General features: G+C 41.8%; 2 protein-coding genes across 3 annotated transcripts in view; one reads left to right on the top strand and one right to left on the bottom strand.

The window, feature by feature from the left end:
* The window catches only part of LOC129719497 (glycerol-3-phosphate phosphatase-like), a 393,537-nt gene that overhangs the window by 57,924 nt on the left and 314,699 nt on the right, over positions 1–20,914 (bottom strand). The gene's annotated exons all lie outside the window — the stretch shown is intronic.
* Positions 2,461–6,095, top strand: LOC129719489 (glutamine--fructose-6-phosphate aminotransferase [isomerizing] 2-like). Its single transcript, XM_055670863.1, has one exon. The coding sequence runs from the start codon at positions 3,423–3,425 to the stop codon at positions 5,448–5,450; it is 2,028 nt and encodes a 675-aa protein (XP_055526838.1). The 5' UTR covers positions 2,461–3,422; the 3' UTR covers positions 5,451–6,095.

Genomic DNA, 20,914 nt, shown 5'->3' on the forward strand with positions numbered 1-20,914 from the left:
CTCAAGGTGAAATGAGTCCAAACTCGGGGAAACTTATTTTTGCATAACTACCTAAAAATTATTGTTGCATTGTGCTATCTAAACCTGAACAAATGAGGGTCGATATAGCAGAGCAGTAGGCGAGTAAAAGAATAGGTAAAATCATATTAAATACAAGCACGGATCAATAATAGGCGTGTCACTTTTCAATAGCTACTACTAGAATGCGGTATACAGCAGACACCCAGGCATATCTCACAATAGATCGACGATTCTGGTTGCAGTTAGGAAGTCCCTACAGGATGAAAAGGGTTAGTAGACAGCCTGAAAATAAACCCATGCTTAAGTTTTTGGACAACGAATTGCCTGGATTCTATTAAGATACGAACCCACCAAAACATTTTCTTCTCCATTTGTTTCGAGGGTTTATATTTTTTATACAGTTTATACAGGTTAATAATCTAATTATTATAACATATCCTCTACCCAATGATGTATAGCTCTTTACTGTAGGGTCACTTCCAAGCGTTGAAAAAAGTGATAGTTTGTATTTAGACGGTTTGCCTCTTAGCGATGAACGTTCAAGTATTCAAAATTTGAATTAAAACCGATTCAGTCATACCTCGATATAAGGTAACTTTATTTTTATTTTCGTTACGTTATATCGATTTTTGCAAGAACGTTAATAGTTACCTACTCAAAGATGAGCGGAAACCTTTTTTTTCCATAATCTATCAGTATTTTTAAATCTTTTTTGCCTTTCTCCTAAAAAGGTATAGCAATCACTGAAAAACCTAAGGGAAAAAAGTGCTCAAAAGGGCCGAATGTCGTATATCACTCGACTCAGTTCGACGAGCTGAGCATTATCTGTATGTGTGTGTGTATGTGTGTTTGTGTGTGTATGTGTGTGTGTGTGTAACGCTCTCCCAATCTCACTCGATTTTCTCAGAGATGGCTGAACCGATTTCAATGAAATTAATTGCAAATGAAAGGTCTAGTTGCCCCATAACACCCTATTGAATTTTGCTGTAATCGGACTGTAACTTCGTCTGTAATGTATTGAAATGTGAAAATCACGAAACTTCATTATCTTAGAAACTACACAACCGATCTGAACAATATTGATATCAGATGAACGGGCTAGTGAGGGATTAACTGATCAATTACGATTGAACACGTGATTTCAAAGTTTGACTGCCCTATACGTTCTCATTTCATTTGATTATAATCGAACTTAAGCAACCGTTATGTATTAGATTGTTTAATAACACGACTTATTTGAACATAACTAGTGTCATACAAACGAGTCATCTCTCAAATTTACAAATAACAAACTTCATATCAATTTGATATGTGGTTCAAAAGTTTTGGAAAGAAAAGAAATTCAAAGACTATTTAAAACTATACCTGCTTTGATCAATATATATGGCCTCAACATCATTTAAATGTGATATCGTACTATTTGAACGTCCCCGGTATCGCTCATGATTAAATTGTTCGAAATTCAGAGTCATTTCTATTGTTTCCCTATTTTTTAAGCACTAACATTACGTCAAATTTCATATTTTATACTCCAATTACTACATCAATATTTTAGAACCCGAAGAGTGAATATACCGTTATTGGATTTTGGCATTCCTGTAAATCTATTATTGCAAATAACAAGTTTGAATGAGAAAGGCTGAGTCTGACCGCTAGGAGGATAAATTTAGGTTTTATGCCCATTTAAGACAATTTTCAAGAAGCAACAATTGTTTTTTAATTCATGCAAGACTGTTGATGGTTATTCAAAGATGCGCGAAAACCTATTTCCCATCACCCATCAGTATTTTTCAATCTTTGTTTTGCCCATTTAGAGAAAATTTTAACAAGCAAAAAAAGATTTTTTTTAATTGATGTAAGACTGTGCATTGTTACTGAAGGATGAGTGAAATCCTATTTTCCATCACCTGTTAGTATTTTTAAACCTTTCTTATGCCCATTTAGCACAATTTTCGCATTGGTTTCAAAACTTATAACAAACATTTTTTGAAGCAATTAATACCCCAAAAATGGTTGCTGCGTCATTTATATTCAATTTCTATACATCTTTAAAAATTACGTTATATCGAGGTTCCTTATATCGAGGTATGACTGTATTCTGAATTTTTGCTATTTTCATATACAAGGCCTAAATCACGGTTTTAGGTTTAAATAAATCACTAATAACAGTAACACAAATTACCATCATAAACTCGGAATAAAATGCAATCATAAGATACAATCAACACCTCGAATTAAACGGCCAATTCAAACGAAAAAACTGCATTCAATTTCGCCCGAGCCCGTCTCACTCACTACGCGAACTGATAATCTTCTCACATCGCTGCTGTTCTCTCACACGCTGCTCACACGCTGGGCCCTTCAAGTCGATAATGCGTACGGGTGACAGTCAGCTGACAGTGTGGACCGCTTTCCACCGTGACAGAGACTCCTCGTACCCAGTCGTGTGGCAGTGCATGCTATTTTGCACTACATATTCACAATCGACACATTCATTCATGCTGCAAGCGGGTGTAGCGAATTTGTATAGTAAATAAATGTGTGTATTTCCAACACTACAAGAGGAAGAAAAAGTCGCGTTTTTTGATACACGTCAACAAAATAGAAGAGGCATTCCTTAATAGCCGCCGCGGCGAAAATCGAGAGTCTAAAATAATGAAAGGAAACGAACAGATAGACCACTCCCGGTTGCAGAAGTGAAAACCAGTTTCTAGACCAGAATTCAGCGAAGAGTATCGAACTGCACGTAGCCAAAAAACGAATCGCGAGTTGTACGGACGAATCAACCTGTGTATATATAAAGGAGCCGTTCGCCAGTGAAAGTTTTTTCAGTGTCGAGCCAATATCGGTACTGGACGGTAATCGAGTGCGCGCGCGGATTCTTGCTCGGTATTCAGGACTAGACTTGCGAGAAAAGCAACCAGAAGTTCTGCAGTAAACCAGTCTTTCCTGCACGACAACAACAACATCCTGCAGTGGGTGAAGGTGAGAGCAACCGAGATCGAAGTGTGGTGAGAGGTGTCTGACTACCGAAGTACGTGTGCGGAAAAAACAGGTAACAGAACGTTACCTTACGCCAAAAGCCAGTTGGGCAAGTCCCCGAAGCGCGAGAGAAGATAGTGTGGCAGTAGCTCCAAAATCTCCACAGAAATAAAGTGTCGATCCGTAGCAAACGGCTCAGTCGCTTGTGTTCCGCATTCGTGAGTGGTTCGAGACGTCGATAGTGAAGAAGTACGTACGGGTGTGCTAATTATTGGCTCAAGTTTAGCGTGAAAAAGGCTAGCAACTAGCTGAAACACTCGAGTAAGAGTGTGTGCTCGGGCAAATAAACATTGATAGTGACAGCGTGTGTTTTGCAGTAAGCTACAAGCGACGGACGGTTCCTGATATCAGTTGATAAAATGTGTGGAATTTTCGCATATTTGAACTATCTAACGCCGAAATCGCGGCGCGAAGTGTTGGACTTGCTGCTGACGGGTTTGAAGCGCCTGGAGTATCGTGGCTATGATTCGGCTGGTATTGCTGTCGATACCGCAGACCAAAAGGGCATTATAACGTTCAAGCGCACGGGAAAAGTGAAGGTCCTGGAAGAGGGCATCTTGGAGTCTATCAAAAACGAATGCTTCAGCGACAAAGTCGAGACGCATGTTGGTATCGCGCATACTCGATGGGCTACTCATGGTGTCCCATGCGAGCTAAACTCGCACCCTCAACGATCGGATGAAACCAACTCGTTTGTTGTGGTGCATAATGGTATCGTAACAAACTACAAGGACATCAAGAAATTTCTCGAGCTGCGTGGATACGTGTTCGAATCGGACACCGACACGGAAGTCATTGCTAAACTTGTGCATCACTTGTACCTCCAGCATCCGAACTATTCGTTCCGTGAGTTGGTGGAACAGGTTATTCAACAGATCGAAGGAGCATTCGCATTGGCTTTCAAGTCGAAGCATTTCCCTGGTGAGTGTGTGGTGACACGTCGTGGTTCACCGCTGCTTGTTGGCATCAAGGCCAAAACTAGTTTGGCTACCAACCATGTTCCGATTCTGTATGGCAAAGGACACCGTCACGGTTCTACCGGGAATATTCAGGTTGAACCATTGCCCGATAACACCTCGGATTTTATCAATCCCGGTGAGGAAGTAGAGTACTTTTTCGCGTCGGATGCATCGGCCGTTATTGAGCACACAAACCGGGTCATCTATTTGGAGGACGACGATGTAGCTGCAGTTAAAAATGGAGCGCTCGGAATTCATCGTTTGAAGAAAAGCCTGGACGACCCCCATGCCCGTGAGATCACCACATTGAAGATGGAGATTCAGCAAATAATGAAGGGCAATTATCGCTATTTTATGCAGAAGGAAATTTTCGAACAGCCAGAGTCTGTTATTAACACAATGCGAGGACGAGTTAACTTTGAAACCAAGAAGGTTACCCTCGGAGGTATTAAGGAATACATTCCGGAGATTAAACGCTGCCGCCGTTTAATGTTGATTGCTTGTGGAACATCATATCATAGTGCGGTGGCTACGAGACAGTTGCTAGAAGAACTTACCGAGCTGCCCGTGATGGTTGAACTGGCTTCGGACTTCCTTGATCGAAACACCCCAATCTACCGTGATGATGTTTGCTTTTTCATTTCCCAATCCGGTGAAACGGCCGACACATTGATGGCTCTTCGGTACTGTAAACAGCGAGGAGCTTTGATTGTGGGAGTTACCAACACCGTGGGTAGTTCCATCTGTCGCGAATCGCACTGCGGAGTGCACGTCAATGCAGGCCCCGAAATCGGCGTGGCATCCACCAAGGCTTACACCTCGCAATTCATATCGTTGGTAATGTTTGCACTGACGATGAGCGAAGACAGGCTGTCTCTGCAGAATCGACGAGAGGAAATCATCGAAGGACTTCGTCAACTGGATACCCACATCAAACAAGTTCTCAAGTTGGACCAAAAGGTTTTAGAAATCGCACAAGATCTCTACCAGCAGAAATCACTACTTATTATGGGTCGTGGCTATAATTTCGCAACTTGTATGGAAGGTGCGCTCAAAGTGAAGGAATTAACATACATGCACAGCGAGGGGATAATGGCGGGAGAACTGAAACATGGACCGCTAGCGCTGGTCGATGATACGATGCCGATAGTGATGATCATAATGCGAGATCCGGTTTACGTGAAATGTATAAACGCTCTACAGCAGGTCACGGCGCGCGAAGGACGACCAATCATTATCTGCGAAGAGGATGACACTGAAACGAAAAGTCTAGCTTCGAAAGCTTTGGAGATTCCACGTACCGTTGACTGTCTGCAAGGTATCCTGACCGTCATTCCAATGCAATTGCTATCCTATCACATCGCGGTACTGCGAGGCTGCAATGTTGATTGTCCACGGAACCTAGCCAAATCCGTGACAACCGAGTGAGCTAAACTTTAAAAATTGTTACATATTAACCCGCCCCAGCATGCGCAAACAGTATCAACTTGCTTTTATTTTTTTAACGATTAAGACACTGTTACTTAAAACAGCAACTCGATTCTACCCCCGCTGAGTGCTTTCTAGAATACAAAACAAAAATTATGGTTGGCACAAAAAAAAGACAGACAACGAGGAACCAGGCAACAAACGTCCACGTCTGCATAGTTTCGCTAAAAAAAAGCGATGAAATTCGCAGAACGACGCCGTACCACTACACTGCAATCACAATTCGAATGGAACGACCGCTTATCAAGGCGAGGGTTCCCCTTTCCCTCAGACAGTTTCTTACCGCGCGCACGTGGACATGATAATGATCAGCATACACTGGGTAGAAGAGTGGATCTTAATCGAGTAACAGTTTATGTAGTGAACGACACTGAAATTAGCAATGATTATTTCCCTAAGCTGTGGATCGTGATCAATATATTCGATAGTATATAATGATATCAATCATTTATTGTTTATTAAATGGGAAAATCCCACTCAAAAACAACAGCAGTCAGTTGAAATTTCGTACTACTGTGAGAGAAGAGTTCTTTATATATACACAAAATGAAAAATAAAGTATTAGCTCATAGTCCTCAACACAAACTTTCATTTTCCACGGCCAAAGTTGACAGCGCCTTCCCATAAGTTAAGGCACGGTGCACCTCTGATTACGTATGCATGATGTGGGGTGCATAGTTATAAAATTTGAAAAAACATTCACGCCGCTCCACACACACATTTATTACACCGTTGCTGCTGTCAGGTTTGATTATTTTTTTTCTGTTTTCTAGCTCTCTCCCTCTTGTGCGCGCCCACCGTCGTATTTGCCGCGCGCGCACGTTACTTAATCGTTGCTTGATCTTTGCGGTTTGGTCTCTCCTCTCTAACAACAGGCTGCTTAAAGTGGCGCACAGAAGCTTCGGTCTACATACATCTTTCACCCCTTCGAGAGCTACCGAAAACGTGTTAATCGTATTCACCGCATCATCGATTATTGCGATTTCCAGATTCGACGTAGTTCGCTTTGATTATCAGTAAGGCAAATACCAACAACCACCTGAAACTGAAATTCAAAACTATCCATCGACGCTCGGTATGATGAAATATTTACAACGTTGGCAACCAACAACCGGATTGACTGAAGAAGAAGACGATCAAAACAAACTGCTAAGGGTTTTGATTTCAGCCGATTTTAAAGCCCTAATAAAATTTACCTCGATAATAATTGACGCACACCAATATAATGCGCGTGGTGGTGTAACAAACGACAAACAGAGTGACAGAACCACCCACCTCAAATGCAGAAAGTAGTTTGTGTCTGGTAGGCGTGATTGGGGGAGGAGACGGGCTGGTCCCGTTACAACAAGCATGGAACAATCGAGAAAAGTCCAAATTGAACCCCACATTCGATTAGTTCAGCGCTGATAGGTGCTGCGAGAGAACACCTTTTAAAGTGCACATGCAATGGGGAAATTCGGGGAATGTCACTGATGTTCTTATTATTGGAATAACGGAATGTTCCGGTTTTTTTTTGCATGAACGAATGTGGTTCTAAAAAGAGATCATTCTCGGTCTTTTTTTTAATTTGATGTATAGACGCTAAAGAATGTTTAACATGCCCCGAGGTTTTAAATAAAATCTGGCAAAATGTAAATAAAAAGTCTCAATTCAAGATCTGGCAGTCAATGAGCAAGCAGATCATTTCAAAAAAGGTTGGATGAACTTGATGTCAGGAGGGTAAATGGTGTCCTAGAGCTTTAGTTTCTTGCATGATGGTTCTCCATATTGCTGAGCATCTTTCTGGTAAAGATTAGTTCTCATTAACCTCCCTGGCGATAAAAGGACAGGCTTGACGATAATAGAATAACGAGAGTAACAGAATTGCGAAATTTGAAGTGATGACCTGTTTACGAGACAACGCAAACGAAATTCAGCAAAAATTTGGCGCGCAACCCGGCATAATGCAACTTACTACATTACACATCTTATTTTTACATAACTCTAGATAAACATTCTGCGCTACCATTGCGATTTGATCAGTCTAAACATTTGTAAAAGAACTCCTTTGAAACGTAGACCTTTATGCTTGATGGTTACAAAATTGATTAATTGCAATTTTTAGGGTAGTTCTCAAATATAAGGCAGTGGCGTAGCCAGGATTTCCTTCTAAAGGGGATTTTTTTCCAAAAAAATGAGAATTCTGAGAATATTGAAGAGAGAAAATAGGAGAGAATAAAGTAAAAGATAATGTGTTTTCCTGCTACTATTAGCGATACCGCTTACCGTGCAACGCACGTGCTGTTTGAATAAAACGTTGCGTTGCGTTTACTTCCCATAAACGCATAGGAGTCACATTGCCAAAAACGTACAACTCAATAAAACACAACAGACGTTGCTAAACTGAGGATTTTTTTCTCCCTATTGATTCAAGCAAAATATCGAAAATTGTAAACAAGCATTCATGCATGCATGCAGCTGAGGTAAATACATATGGCAGAATGCTTTTAAGGACAATAAGTTCTTTGTTGCTCCGATTAAAACACTTTAATTGGTCTTTTCATGATAGTAACTATAATTTTCTACTAGCTATTTTTAGCTTTGAGCCTGTTTTGGATTGAAATGTAGGGGACTGCCAGGAATTAATATTTTTCATCATTAATGCAACAAGCACAACTTTTTTCTTAAGATTTTTCAAGAGCACACGTAACTTGAAAAAGTTGTTGAGGTTCATCTCGAAAGTGATGAAAAATCTCATGATACTGTTATGCATTTATGGGCAGTTCAGTCAATGGTCAATTCGAGAACAACACATGACATAAACAGCAGGATGTTAATGGTAATCAATTTTTGGAATTTCGTTGAGCGGCAGGTTAAAAATATTTCACTTCCAATTCCAGTTCAATCGTTCAGCAGCCTCTTTTTCAGGAGCAAGTAGTCACAAAATTATATTCCCACAGGCAGACAGACGAACATTCAATGCAATTTGCCTTTGCATAGTCTAAAATAGTATATTTTCCCGACTTTTTTTTGCCGGAATAAAGTGTCGATACCAAACACCTTGTTTCCCGTGGGAAAAGGCAACAATAAAAATAGCGTCAAAATTCCCTTTTTTGGTGACAGGAACAAAGCCAGAAATAAAAAAGCTAGAAAAGGACTGGGAGAAAAATCGGAAAATGAGAATTGGGTAGAGTTTGTTAAATATAATCAATCTCGCAACAGACCTGATTCCAGGCGGTCGTCATTGTCCGCATGAACGGGGAATCATATATTACAAGTCCCTGACAAATTTCTAAAACATCGATTAAAGATCGTGCCTAAAAGCGATCACAATTTCCCTTTTTAACTGTTCCAAAAAAGCATGAAATTTTGGATACCGAATTTTTTTCAATATCACGAATCGTTGAGATCTTATGTTGTTTCTGAAATCTTTTTTTTTAATATTGATTTTCTGCAATCAGAAAGTTTCGAGCTGGAAAATCCTTTCAAAAAAGATTTTTTTCAAAAAAAAAAAATGTTTTGAGACAACCAGATCTTGAAATTTTATTTATTTCTTAGACATTCAACTTAAAAATCAATTTTGACAATTTTGTTGAACTGTTATCAGTACATTTATCCATAGATCAAATCAATGAAAATTTTGACCGCTTGGAGGCTCTACATTAGGGTGTCCCGAAAAAAAATCGATGTTGAAAAAGTCAAGGTGCTCAGTCCTAAACTGAAAGATGATGTTATTCGTAGCATTTTTGTAGAACATTTCGACTTTCTAAAAATTGTTTTCAGGTTGCCCAAACGTGATTTATGAAAAAATGACTTTTTAAGCTACAAACCCACTTTTTGCCCCTTTTTCAATTCTGTTCGATTCCTAAATTTTTTTATTTTTGTGGGGTTGATTTTGAATATTTTGCCTGGTTTGGTTCAGCATTGTATTCAGTTTTTTGACTCCCAGAGCCCATTAAACATCACAAAAAAAAATAATTTTTCTAATAATTTGTTCGCAACTATTTTGCATGGGAACATTTTCTCGAGAAGGTTAGCTTTTGAGCTCTACTGCTAAATAAACGTTGATCGTTATATATATATATACTCCTCGTGTCGTGCCTGGTGAAGCAATTCTCCGCCTCCACGAGGACGCGTTGTGCTCACGTTTCTTATGGCGGTGAAGCCTTTTTTCGGCAGCTCTTGCCTCTCGGTATTTCCCCCGCATGTGACGCGTCACATGATTAGCTGCTAGTAACATTTTGGCGTAGGCTCGTCGGTTCTTCTCTTCCGTCATCTCTAGACACTCAGCATCGAACCACCCACTTCGCGTGGTTCCCGTTCCCGTCACTGTGACTTCTCGCGCCGTTTCGCTGACCGCTCTCCAAGAAGAACAGCTCCCCCTTCCTTGTCAACATACGACCAAGTTCCCACCGGTTCACCGATCTTCCCTTGGTTGCTCGTATCCCAGTCAGTACCATGTGGAGATAGGGATAGGAGTTGCTGGGCATTATGCTATGGACCACACTAGTGTCTATTTTATGCCAACTAGTACGGGTGTACTGCTGGTACACATTGCCCAGCCGATTACCAACCAACGATCAGGAACCGTACCGTGCCAGTACCTGCCATGTGTAATGACAGGGAGGGGAACAGGCGTTGGAAGCAACATTTTGAAGTGGTGTTTAACGGTAAGAAAGGTAGAAGAGTCGTCGAGAGGAACAGGATAGAAATTGGGGAAGACCGACAAGCTGTAGACCTACAAACATTGAACGAGATGAAGAATGCTTGCAAAGAGCTAAAGAACCACAAAATCGGTGGGAAGGACGGCTTATTCACCAGATTATCCTAAGGGTATGGTCTGAGGAACAACTACCTACGGACTGGTTGGAAGGACTCATATGCCCTATCTACAAGAAGGGACATAGACTCGACTGTAGTAATTATCGAGGCATAACCCTACTCAATTCCGCTTACAATTTTCTCTACCGTACCCTGGGACTTAGGCCGTTGCATGAAGCCTTTGTTGGAGAATACCGATGCGGTTTTCGAGTGGGGCGATCTACAACGGATCAGATGTTTACCTTGAGACAGATCCTCGACAAGTTTTGAGAACACAACTTGCAGACACATCATCTGTTTATTGATTTTCAGGCGGCGTACGATACAGTGGAACGCAACGATCTGTGGCAAATAATTCTAGATCATGGTTTTCGAACAAAACTAATTGAACTGTTACGGTTTCACATTATGCGTCAGAACAGCGGGCGAATTTTCGGACGCGTTTGTGACGTTTGATGGTCTGAAACAAGGTGACGGGCTCTCGAGCTTACTGTTCAACATAGCTTTAGAAGGTGCAATACGAAGGGCAGGTGGGCAGAGGAGCGGCACCATCGTCACAAAGTCTCACATGCTTCTAGGCTTCGCAGACGACATTGATATAATTTGTGTTAACCGTAGAGCAGTTGAAGAGCCCTTTACGGCTCTCGAAAAGGAAGCTGCGAGAATTGGACTCGCTATAAACACTGCCAAAGTCTTGTGACATGTGACAACAGGTGAGCCGCGAGGTGACAACAGATGAAGCGACGGATTGCGGCAGCGAATATGGCTTATTACGGATTGCGTCGCCAGCTTAGGTTCCGTAGCCTCCTGATCCGTACGAAGTTTGCGCTCTATAAAACTCTGACCCTCCCGGTGGCGCTCTACGAGCGCTTGGGGTCTTCGAGTGTAGAATCCAGCGATCAATACTCGGAGGCAAACTAAAAAATGGGGTGAGGCGCAGCCGCATGAATCACGAGCTGTACGAAGTAAACAAACACGCTGCTGAAACACGGCAGGTTACAGTGGGCTTGCCACATAGCACGGACGGCGGATAAGCGACCGGCAAAGACAGTATCTAGCAGAGGAACGGATAGAGGCCGACGACTTCAAGGCAAACCTCGCACGCGCTGGATGTGTGCTGTCGACGAGGATGTCAAAGCAGCGGGTGTAAGGAAAGACTGGAGAGGAGCAGCCCAAGACCAAGTTTTGTGGAGACGTATTCTGGATTCGGCATAGATTCTCAACGATCTGTCGCCATAAAAGTAAAGTAAGTAAGCTAAATAAACGAAATTCGAAGGACAAAAATTTGTCACACTTTCTATTTTCACGCAAATAAACAGTAATGCAGAAAAAAAACCTCACCTAAAAAGGTCGACAGAATAGAATAGCTAGCGTAGCGTAGCGGATACCTGGCGTAGCGGAGCTTGGCGCAGCTACCCTTGAAGATGGCTGGAGGAGCATCCGATCCGCCATAGGTAGCAATGCTGTAGCGCTACTAGGTACAAGGGCCCCGAATCATAGAAATGACTGGTTTGACGGCGAATGCAAACGGTTAGTCGAGGAGAAGAATGCAGCACGGGCGAGAATGCTGCAACACCGCACGAGAGCGAACGTGGAGCGATACCGACAGGCACGGAACAGCCAAAACTCAGTCCTCCGAAGGAAGAAGCGCCAGCAAGAGGACCGAGATCGCGTAGCGATGGAAGAGCTGTACCAAGCTAACGACACTCGGAAGTTCTACGAGAAGCTGAACAGCTCCCGTAAAGGCTTCGTGCCGCAAGCCGATATGTGCAGGAGCTTGGACGGCAACCTCCTTACTGACGAGTGTGAGGTGATCGAAAGGTGGAGGCAGCACTTCGACGAGCATCTAAACGGCGATGCAGTAGAGCGCGAGGACGGTATGGCAACTGATCTTGGTGCACGAGCAGAAGACATAAGAATTTCAGCTCCCGATCTTCTGGAGGTGGAGGAGGAGATTGGTCGGCTGAAAAACAACAAAGCTGCTGGAGTGGACCAACTTCCCAGCGAGCTATTGAAATACGGTGGAGAAACACTGGCTAGAGCCGTGCACTGGGTCATTGTCAAGGTTTGGGAGGAAGAACGAGTACCGGAGGAGTGGATGGAGGGTATTGTGTGTTCCATCTACAAAAAGGGCGACAAACTGGAGTGCTGCAATTACCGGGCAATCACTCTGTTGAACGCCGCCTACAAGGAACTCTTCCAAATACTTTGCCGTCGACTATCGCCATTTGCGAAGCAGTTCGTGGGGCATTACCAGGCGGGATTTATGGGTGCCCGCGCCACCACGGATCAGATATTCGCAGTTATGCAGAAATGCCGCGAATATAACGTGCCCACACATCATTTGTTCATCGATTTCAAATCGGCGTACGACACAATCGATCGGGACAAGCTATGGCAAATTATGCAAGACTACGGTTTTCCGGACAAACTGACGCGGTTGGTCAAAGCGACGATGGATCGAGTGATGTGTGTAGTTCGTGTTTCGGGGGCACTCTCGAGCCCCTTCGAAACCCGAAGAGGGCTTAGGCAAGGTGATGGTCTCTCGTGCCTACTGTTCAACATTGCCCTGAAAGGTGTCATTAGAAGAGCGGGGATTAACACGAGTGGCACGATTTTCCAAAAGTCGGTTCAACTGTTTGGTTTCGCCGACGATATTGACATTGTGGCTCGGACCTTTGTGAAGATGGCGGATACGTACATCGGACTAAAGGCTGAAGCCAAACGGATTGGACTGGTCATCAATGCATCGAAGACGAAGTACATGAAAGGAAGGGGTTCACGTGAAGACAGTAACAGTATCAGTAACCTCCCACCTCGAGTTCAAATTGGTGGTGATGAAATCGAGGTGGTCGATGAGTTCGTGTACCTGGGCTCACTGGTAACTGCCGACAACGATACCAGCAGAGAAATTCAACGGCGCATTATGGCAGGAAATCGTGCATACTATGGTCTCCGGAGGACGCTTCGATCGAGTAGAATTCGCCGCCGCACCAAGTTAACCATCTACAAGACGGTGATCAGACCGGTAGTCCTCTACGGGCATGAGACATGGACTATGCCTGTGGAGGACCAACGCGCCCTTGCGGTGTTCGAGCGGAAGGTACTGCGTACCATTTTCGGTGGACTGTAGATGGAAAATGGAGTGTGGAGAAGGCGAATGAACCACGAACTGCAGGAGCTGCTTGGGGAGCCATCTATCGTCCACACCGCTAAGATAGGCAGGCTGCGGTGGGCTGGGCATGTTGTAAGGATGTCAGACGACAGCCCGGTAAAGATGGTTCTTGAAACCAATCCGTCAGGGACGAGACGGAGAGGTGCACAGCGGGCAAGGTGGATCGATCAGGTGGAAGACGACCTGCGGACCCTACGCAGACTGCAGAGCTGGCGAACTGCAGCCATAGACCGAGTGGAATGGAGACGACTCTTACGTACAGCAAAGGCCACACCACGGCTTGGGACTGTTTGGTAAGGTATGTAAGCGTAGCGGATTGCGGCAGTATCTGCTGTCTTTCCGGATTTGCTTTCGGCTTGAACAAATCACTGGTCACATGTATCGGCAGCAGCGTAGAAGCAGCAATTGTTTTGATTTGCCGGTCGAGGCCTTCGGCCTTCTTCCCCGATGAAGCTTTGCTTTATTTTGGTAACAACACAGGCACGCATTCTCTGCTGGATACTGAATGCTTGATACGGAATGTGAAAACAGCTTTTTCAGTGTGTGTTGTTGTGATTAGCATCGTATTCAATTTTGAGCAGCAAACTACACTCCTTAGAGTAACTAAACAAGTAATAAAGAGTTTCCTGATTCGAGCAAGCAATAGTTGACTTTACTGCTTTATTGCACAATGCATTTGTTGATATTCATTATTTTACAGAACACGACCTAAAAATGAGAATTATTAATAATATAAAATAAACTGTAAGTGCAAGCCCCTATATTTATTTGAGCACCATAAACTGAGACAATTTTTATTCCAACTTGCGCTCTTAAGAAGCTCAACAAGTTGTTTACTTTCTTTTTAACAACTCAAAATGTCACTTTATATGCCACTATGGAATATTAATCAAGCAACATTCCACGTAGCCGCGTTTGGTGAGTTCAAATCCCAATCTCCTTCCCACCATGAACTATTCACGAGAAATGTGGATAAATAAAATGTATAAACGCATTTAAGACGTTTTGAACTATTGAATTTGTTTTGGACCCCGGATGGAAAGTTGATAAATAATAAAAAGTTGCAGAACAATTTTGAAAACTAAACTTTTAAGGAAGTGAGTGGATTATTAGAATTATTAGATTTTTTCCTATTAAAAGGAATCAGACGCTTGCTTGCGATGGCAAATGTTCGACGGATTCATACTCTGCATTCTGAAAATCGTCCAATTCTTTTGATATCCTGCACATTTAGAAACGATAAAGCCAAACTTGAAGTATTGCGAAACTAACATTGTTCAAGAAATAGTGCGCTAAAAATTGACGTTGCTCCGATTCAAGTTTAACGAAACTTAAAAAAAAAACATCCTTGAAAGTACACTGAGGTTGCTTTTTACGCGGCTTTTTTACGTGGCTTTTTTATGCGGATTCCGGAATTTACGCGGTTTTTTAACGCGGCACGTATCCCCCGCGAAAAAAGCGACTTTAGTGTATCTACTTAAAAATTCGCCTAATTTATAACACTTTCCGACCGGGCCTATATAAGTGCGTAGGTAGAAGGTGACTTAAACAAAACCTTCTCTCTCGCTTTTTGAATATCCTATTCCTTTTTTTTCACACCGCTAGTGTCAACATCGCAGCTGCTACGAAAATTAAAAAAAAAGGAGCAAGCAAGTGTTTTTATATAGCATTTGCTTCGATTTAGGTTTTGTTATCAGTCATTTTTTACCTACACAATTGTGTGGGCTCGGTCGGAAAGGGCTAAACAGTTGATGGTGTCGATGTTTCGATATCACTATCCAACGCAAACGATAAAACGATGAAATAGAGAAAATGCTTTGAGTCTTGTTAACAATGCATTCTAGTTGATATTAACTAAGTTCAAAATCATCTGAACATTCAAACGAATAATTTTCAAAGAATTCACAAATAAGATAGACGGATAATATTCGAAATATCGAAACAAATAAAGTGATGGTCATCGCAACACGATATTTGCGTCACATCAAAAGGCAATCGCTCAGGTGATTATTGGTCTGGAACAAGTGATTTTAGTATGGCCTGACGTTTGTATATGACGGAGTAACGTTGAGCTAGTTAATTTGGTTCACAATCCGTACGGTCATAAGTTAAAATTGTGATAATCGTAGGCAATAAATACTTTCATAACCACTTCAAGCATACGACTTCATTCATTGTAATCTGGGTTATCTGAGCCGAGTTTCCCATTGTCCCAAGAACCCACACAATCGTATGGAAATTTACCGGATATGCTAGAATAGTAGTCTGATTTCTTTTCGATACAATCAATGATTCTAGATAAAAACTTTCTAAGTATTTATGGCTTCAAAATCTCAATACGTGAACTACGCAGACACGGAAATATAGGTAGTTTTGCGCACCTCAACGCTCTGTAGGCAGCTCATAACAACGAGTTCTGCGCCCGGTCTGACATTTCTCCTATATGTAAATACGCTAGTAATGGATGGGGTTACGTAAAAACAAATCATAACCCCATGGCTGCCGCACGAACATGCAATGTCGAAGTAATCAAAGCTGCACCATACCAGCCAGCAAGCAGCTGAGTCAACTTCCCACAGATGAAGGCAGCCACAGAGTTCGACTCGAAGAGTGAAAAAACGCTGAATGTAGCTAAAACAGGCGAAAGGGTAAAAGGAGCTTAATCCATATTTTGCGACTCTATTGCATCAGAAGGAACCCTGTCGACGCCTGCGCCAATCTAACGACCGAATCTAACGCCGAACAATTGCTGGGGGAGCGGCTAGACAAGTCGAACCATTAAAGAAACAGCACTATTGAAACAGTTCACAGATTTGCTTGCACCAGATTAGTGTAAGTGGTTGAAAAGTTACGGCAGAACATGTTTGAAATAAAGCAAACCAGCTTTCTAATACCGTATGATAACGATCATTTCTACATAATGCCACTGCAAAGAATTAAGAGGTGCGTACCGGAAAATAATAATTTAGAAAAAAAAGTTTACTGGTTATCACAAATCTGATATTTAAATTGTTTGCTTTATAGCTGGTTCTCCCGTCTTCAAGACTTCTTCCTGCTTAGCGTCAAACCTGAAAGTCCTATTAAGTTAAATCGAATTTCTGTAAAATCCTCGTATTTTTACTCACTTATGAACATTATACATTTATATTAAAACAACAAATGCTAGTCACTAACAAGAAATTAAATTATACGAGAAGTTGCTGGAAGCAGAGTCCAACCGAACGAAAAACCTGTATTTTAAGCATTCAGATACCGAGTGACCTTATAAGCGAAGTTGTTTTTCATCTTCTTCGCGAGGTCGTCCACTGGCTTCTCAAAACAAATTTGAGCCTTATGTAACAGCCTCCAGCAAACGTTATACAATCACTAATCGCTACATACGGGTCACCCTAGGATCCGAATTTGTGCGTGCCACAGTAAATTGGTCAAAGTTCATTGACTTCTTATGGGTAGGTAATGCAGTCCGAAATCGTGCAACCACGCTAATCCAAGTACGGTGATTTGGTCGTGTCAAGAAAGAAAAAAAAGAAACAGATTGCAGCCATTAGAGAGCACAGCCGGAGTCCAAAAGCATCGCGAATCGTTAAAGTTGGACCCTTTGCTTGATTGGAGACTATACTTTTAAAACATCACCAATTGCCTAATCAGGTCCGGCTAGCCAACGGCTAGCACTCTTGAACGGAAAGGGTAACATTTGCCGTTCTAAATTGGTTCTGCTTCAATTGTGCATTCCAAAATCGAGCTCAAGCAGGCGGCTCGTGTTGGTTGCATGAAAAAACAGTTTACTGCCGGTCGAATTAATCATCAAAATTAAATGGCACCTAGTAAGCGTAATAAACTTCATTTTGGATACCAATTGTATGGTAACGCAATGTTCAAATGCATTTAGAATGCAGATAAGATATAGTTGAGGAGTGAACATCAACACAGAAGAGTCGTATATCCAAATAGCTAACCGTTTGGTGGGAAACGTACTGTACTTAGATATGCGTGAGAACAAATGAACTGGAATTAAGTTTCAATGCCAACAAGCTTTTGCTTTTTGTTACTTTAGCACGCTTTCCATGCCGGAAGAATGTTTTATTTGCTGCAAAATTATCGGAGCTTGTTACAGATAGTCGCTCATAAATAAACATTCCATTCCAAGTCATAAGAATTGATATCTGTGCAGTGGTTACCAATATGCAGCCTACAGACTGCAATTATGGAATATCGCGTTTCCACTCTTTTAACATTCCTCATGAAAACCCAGTCTAAAGAAGTTGGAACTTCCAATTCACCTCTGTTAAGGATCCTGCCACCTTCTAAATTCTATATTCTTTCTACACGAGGGTCTCCTACGAAAGGCAGAAAATCGAAAGGCAGAATCACGAAAGGCAGAATCACGAAAAGCAGAATTACGAAAGGCAGAATATTTCATAAGGCAGAATAACGAATGGCAGAATCACAAAGAGCACGTATGGCAGAATCAAAAAATGGTCTATTTTCTTTTAAACAACACACACTCGCGGCCTTTGACCGACTCTATTGTCCAAGTGTATGCTGTCCTTACTCGCTACCGCTCGTTCGGACTTAACTAAGGGAAAGAAAACCTGTTTGAATAATCCTAGAAAACCAATAGATCAGTTGTTTGTATGCGAGATGCCGCCGCTTCCGACGGCGGGTCGGCGGCAGGCTCGGACCGCGGAAACCACGGCGGCTTTGTGTCCCCTCGGTTCCTTGCCCTCGATTATGCGTCTCCGCTGCATGAACTGTTTTATGTTAATTATAACCATCAAGCCGTTGAGTCTAGTGTAAGTTATACCTAACATCGAAAGATTACTCTCCGCGATGCCATGAGAGTCTTTAGGACCTGAGCCAAACCAGTTTGCGCGTTTCGGATCTGATAATTAGGCTTGAACTGCACCTCCATCAAAACTGGTCATTGCTGTGTGACCAGTTATTATGTCTGGTTACCAAATAATATCAAATAATAAATGTAAAGTAGCAGCTTTGATACCGTGACCAGGATTCGCACCAATTTTCCATCACGCACTTGGCTATAGTGAGTCAGGTTCTGCTCTCAGTGATTCTGCCTTTCGTGCCCTTCGAAATTCTGCCTTTTGAAATATTCTGCCTTGTGTGTACGGTCATAGAGTTCTGCCTTTCATGATTCTGCCTTTCGTGATTCTGCCTTCTGTGGCGAACCCCTACACGAACAAGAGATTACTTTGTTGAAGTCACTCCCCCCATTCTTTTCCACGTCACTAACTTTGCTAGAATACCTGTTGCTGCCGGTTTTTTGCCACGCCAATAAATGTAATCTTTCGTAATAATTCGAGACCAGTTTAAGAAAACGACGCCAGCGAGCAGGAACCAGCAACAATATCAGATCAAATGAAAAAAAAAAAAAAAATGATCCGACCGGTTTGTAAACTTCCTCAATATCAGAAGCCATTCGCCATCTCAAACGTTTAGGCTGACCTTTTATTCTGCGCGCTCAAATACATATACCTAAACATTAGTCAGAAGAGTTTTTACACAAATAAACAAAAAAATAAAAAAAAAGAAAACTGCTCTCATTTTGCAGTTCTTATGTAGACGATTAAGTTTCTGAATTCGATCAAAACCGAATATTGCTTCTACGTTTTGCAGGAAAACTAACATTTTTATTTACTGTGATCACAAGTGCTGGCCTTCATCCGCAGTTCTTTGGAATTTGCTAAATTGCAATAAACAAGTTCCAGAATTCAAATTTTGGCGACAACTCGTCGGGTGGTATCAAAGACACAACCGGATGACGTAGGACTACGGTATTATTCTAATTTTTTTATCTAACAGTGCATTTTTATTTGCTGAGACATTAGAGCGCTTTGAACAAAAATTAATATGAATAAAATATATAAATAAAACCTTAAACCTGATTAGAAAAGCATTTGTTCATAGCTTGTAATGACAAGACAAACATTAGAATTAGCGAATTCGGTGTATTCTGTATTTGAGGCACTAAAAGGTGCCAGTTGCTGATGACACTTGTTCCCAGGTTATTCCGGGCAGAATTACAGGCATTTTAGTACTTTTGCAGTAACCATGTACTACTAACAGCCACCAGCATTACGACAAAAACATCATATCAAAAAAGACTGGCATCTCTGGATCGATCCCATACAAATGACAAGTGGTAAATCAAACAGCGCACTCCATTTAGTCAAGGTGGAAGTTTGCTCTGAAAGTGCTGGTAATTACATCGCTGCGAAGACAGAGTGTGCGTATGTGGTAGTCCAGCCTGGGCGTTCAGCTTGCATTCGCATCGCCAACATGCGTCAGTTCCACTTTTACTCAAAAGATTGCACTGTCAAATCTGTCGCTCAATTTTAGGCGGAGTTCCCAGTCTTCTTGATATGATGTTTTTGATTACGGGTGAAACCCGACACGAGATGACCGGTAATATTTTGTCTTTCCCCCTTCCAACGGCTAGCACCTAGCGTCCGTATGCCACTGGTACGGTTTTGGAATGAAAATGGTGTGGCGAAATGTTTGAATAGTATCTTTTATATCAAGGTTTCGTCAGGTAATTGGAAACAAGGAGGCGCATCGAAGAGAAGAGGATAGCTAGGGAAGAAAAACATTTTTGAAAGCTGCACTGGCCGCTGTCGAGCCATGAACACCAAGAAAAAAATATGCGCTTAAAACCTGACCACTTTTCCTTGATTTTACCTAATAGAATTACTAGATTTTCAAATTCAGGATCCTAACTTTCAGATAGACGTAGTCCTACGTCAAAAATAATGAAATATGCATAAGGTCACAGTTATACAAACAAAACATAAGCCTTTTTGATATGTATTAACCTTCGACTAGATAATACAAAACGCAGGTGTTTTAATCATTTTAATTCAAATCCTTCAAATTAGTCTCGAGGTAAAATGCAGGCCTAAAAAGCCGGTCAACGTATATTCGAATCCCGGCTCGAGAGAGACTGTTGGTGTGAGTGTGATCGTGGAGTAAACCCCGTAATTGTCCTGTACACTAATAGCTGGTCGTGAAGTCTGTGTATAATATACAAAAGATCAAGTTCCGATAGCGGAATGTAGCACCGAGGAGAAAACAAGCTTTATCATTAAAAAAGCGTGTAGGTTTTAGTAGATAAAAATTTTCATAAAATCTTTGAAAAATTGTATCTCAAAAAAAAATTCAAATTAAAAGTTCATTAAGCAGACAATGTGTGCAGCAGGGGAAGTGAAAAATAAGCGAACTGGGAATATGATACAGATTTGGAAAAATATACCCGCCGGGATGCGGTATATTTTTCCAAATCTGTATCATATTTCGTGTTCGCTTATTTTTCGCTTCCCCTGCTGCACACATTGTCTGTTTAATGAACTTGAATGTTAACGGTTAAAAGCCGTTGTTAAAAATAGAAATTTAGTTCGAAAAAAGATCAAATAGA

The sequence above is a fragment of the Wyeomyia smithii genome, chromosome 2 (genome assembly GCF_029784165.1).
Source record: "Wyeomyia smithii strain HCP4-BCI-WySm-NY-G18 chromosome 2, ASM2978416v1, whole genome shotgun sequence".
NCBI classification, from domain to species: Eukaryota; Metazoa; Arthropoda; class Insecta; order Diptera; family Culicidae; genus Wyeomyia; species Wyeomyia smithii.

Excerpts from the sequence above, each read along its gene's own strand:
- LOC129719489 (XM_055670863.1), top strand. The coding sequence starts at position 3,423 with ATGTGTGGAATTTTCGCATATTTGAACTATCTAACGCCGAAATCGCGG.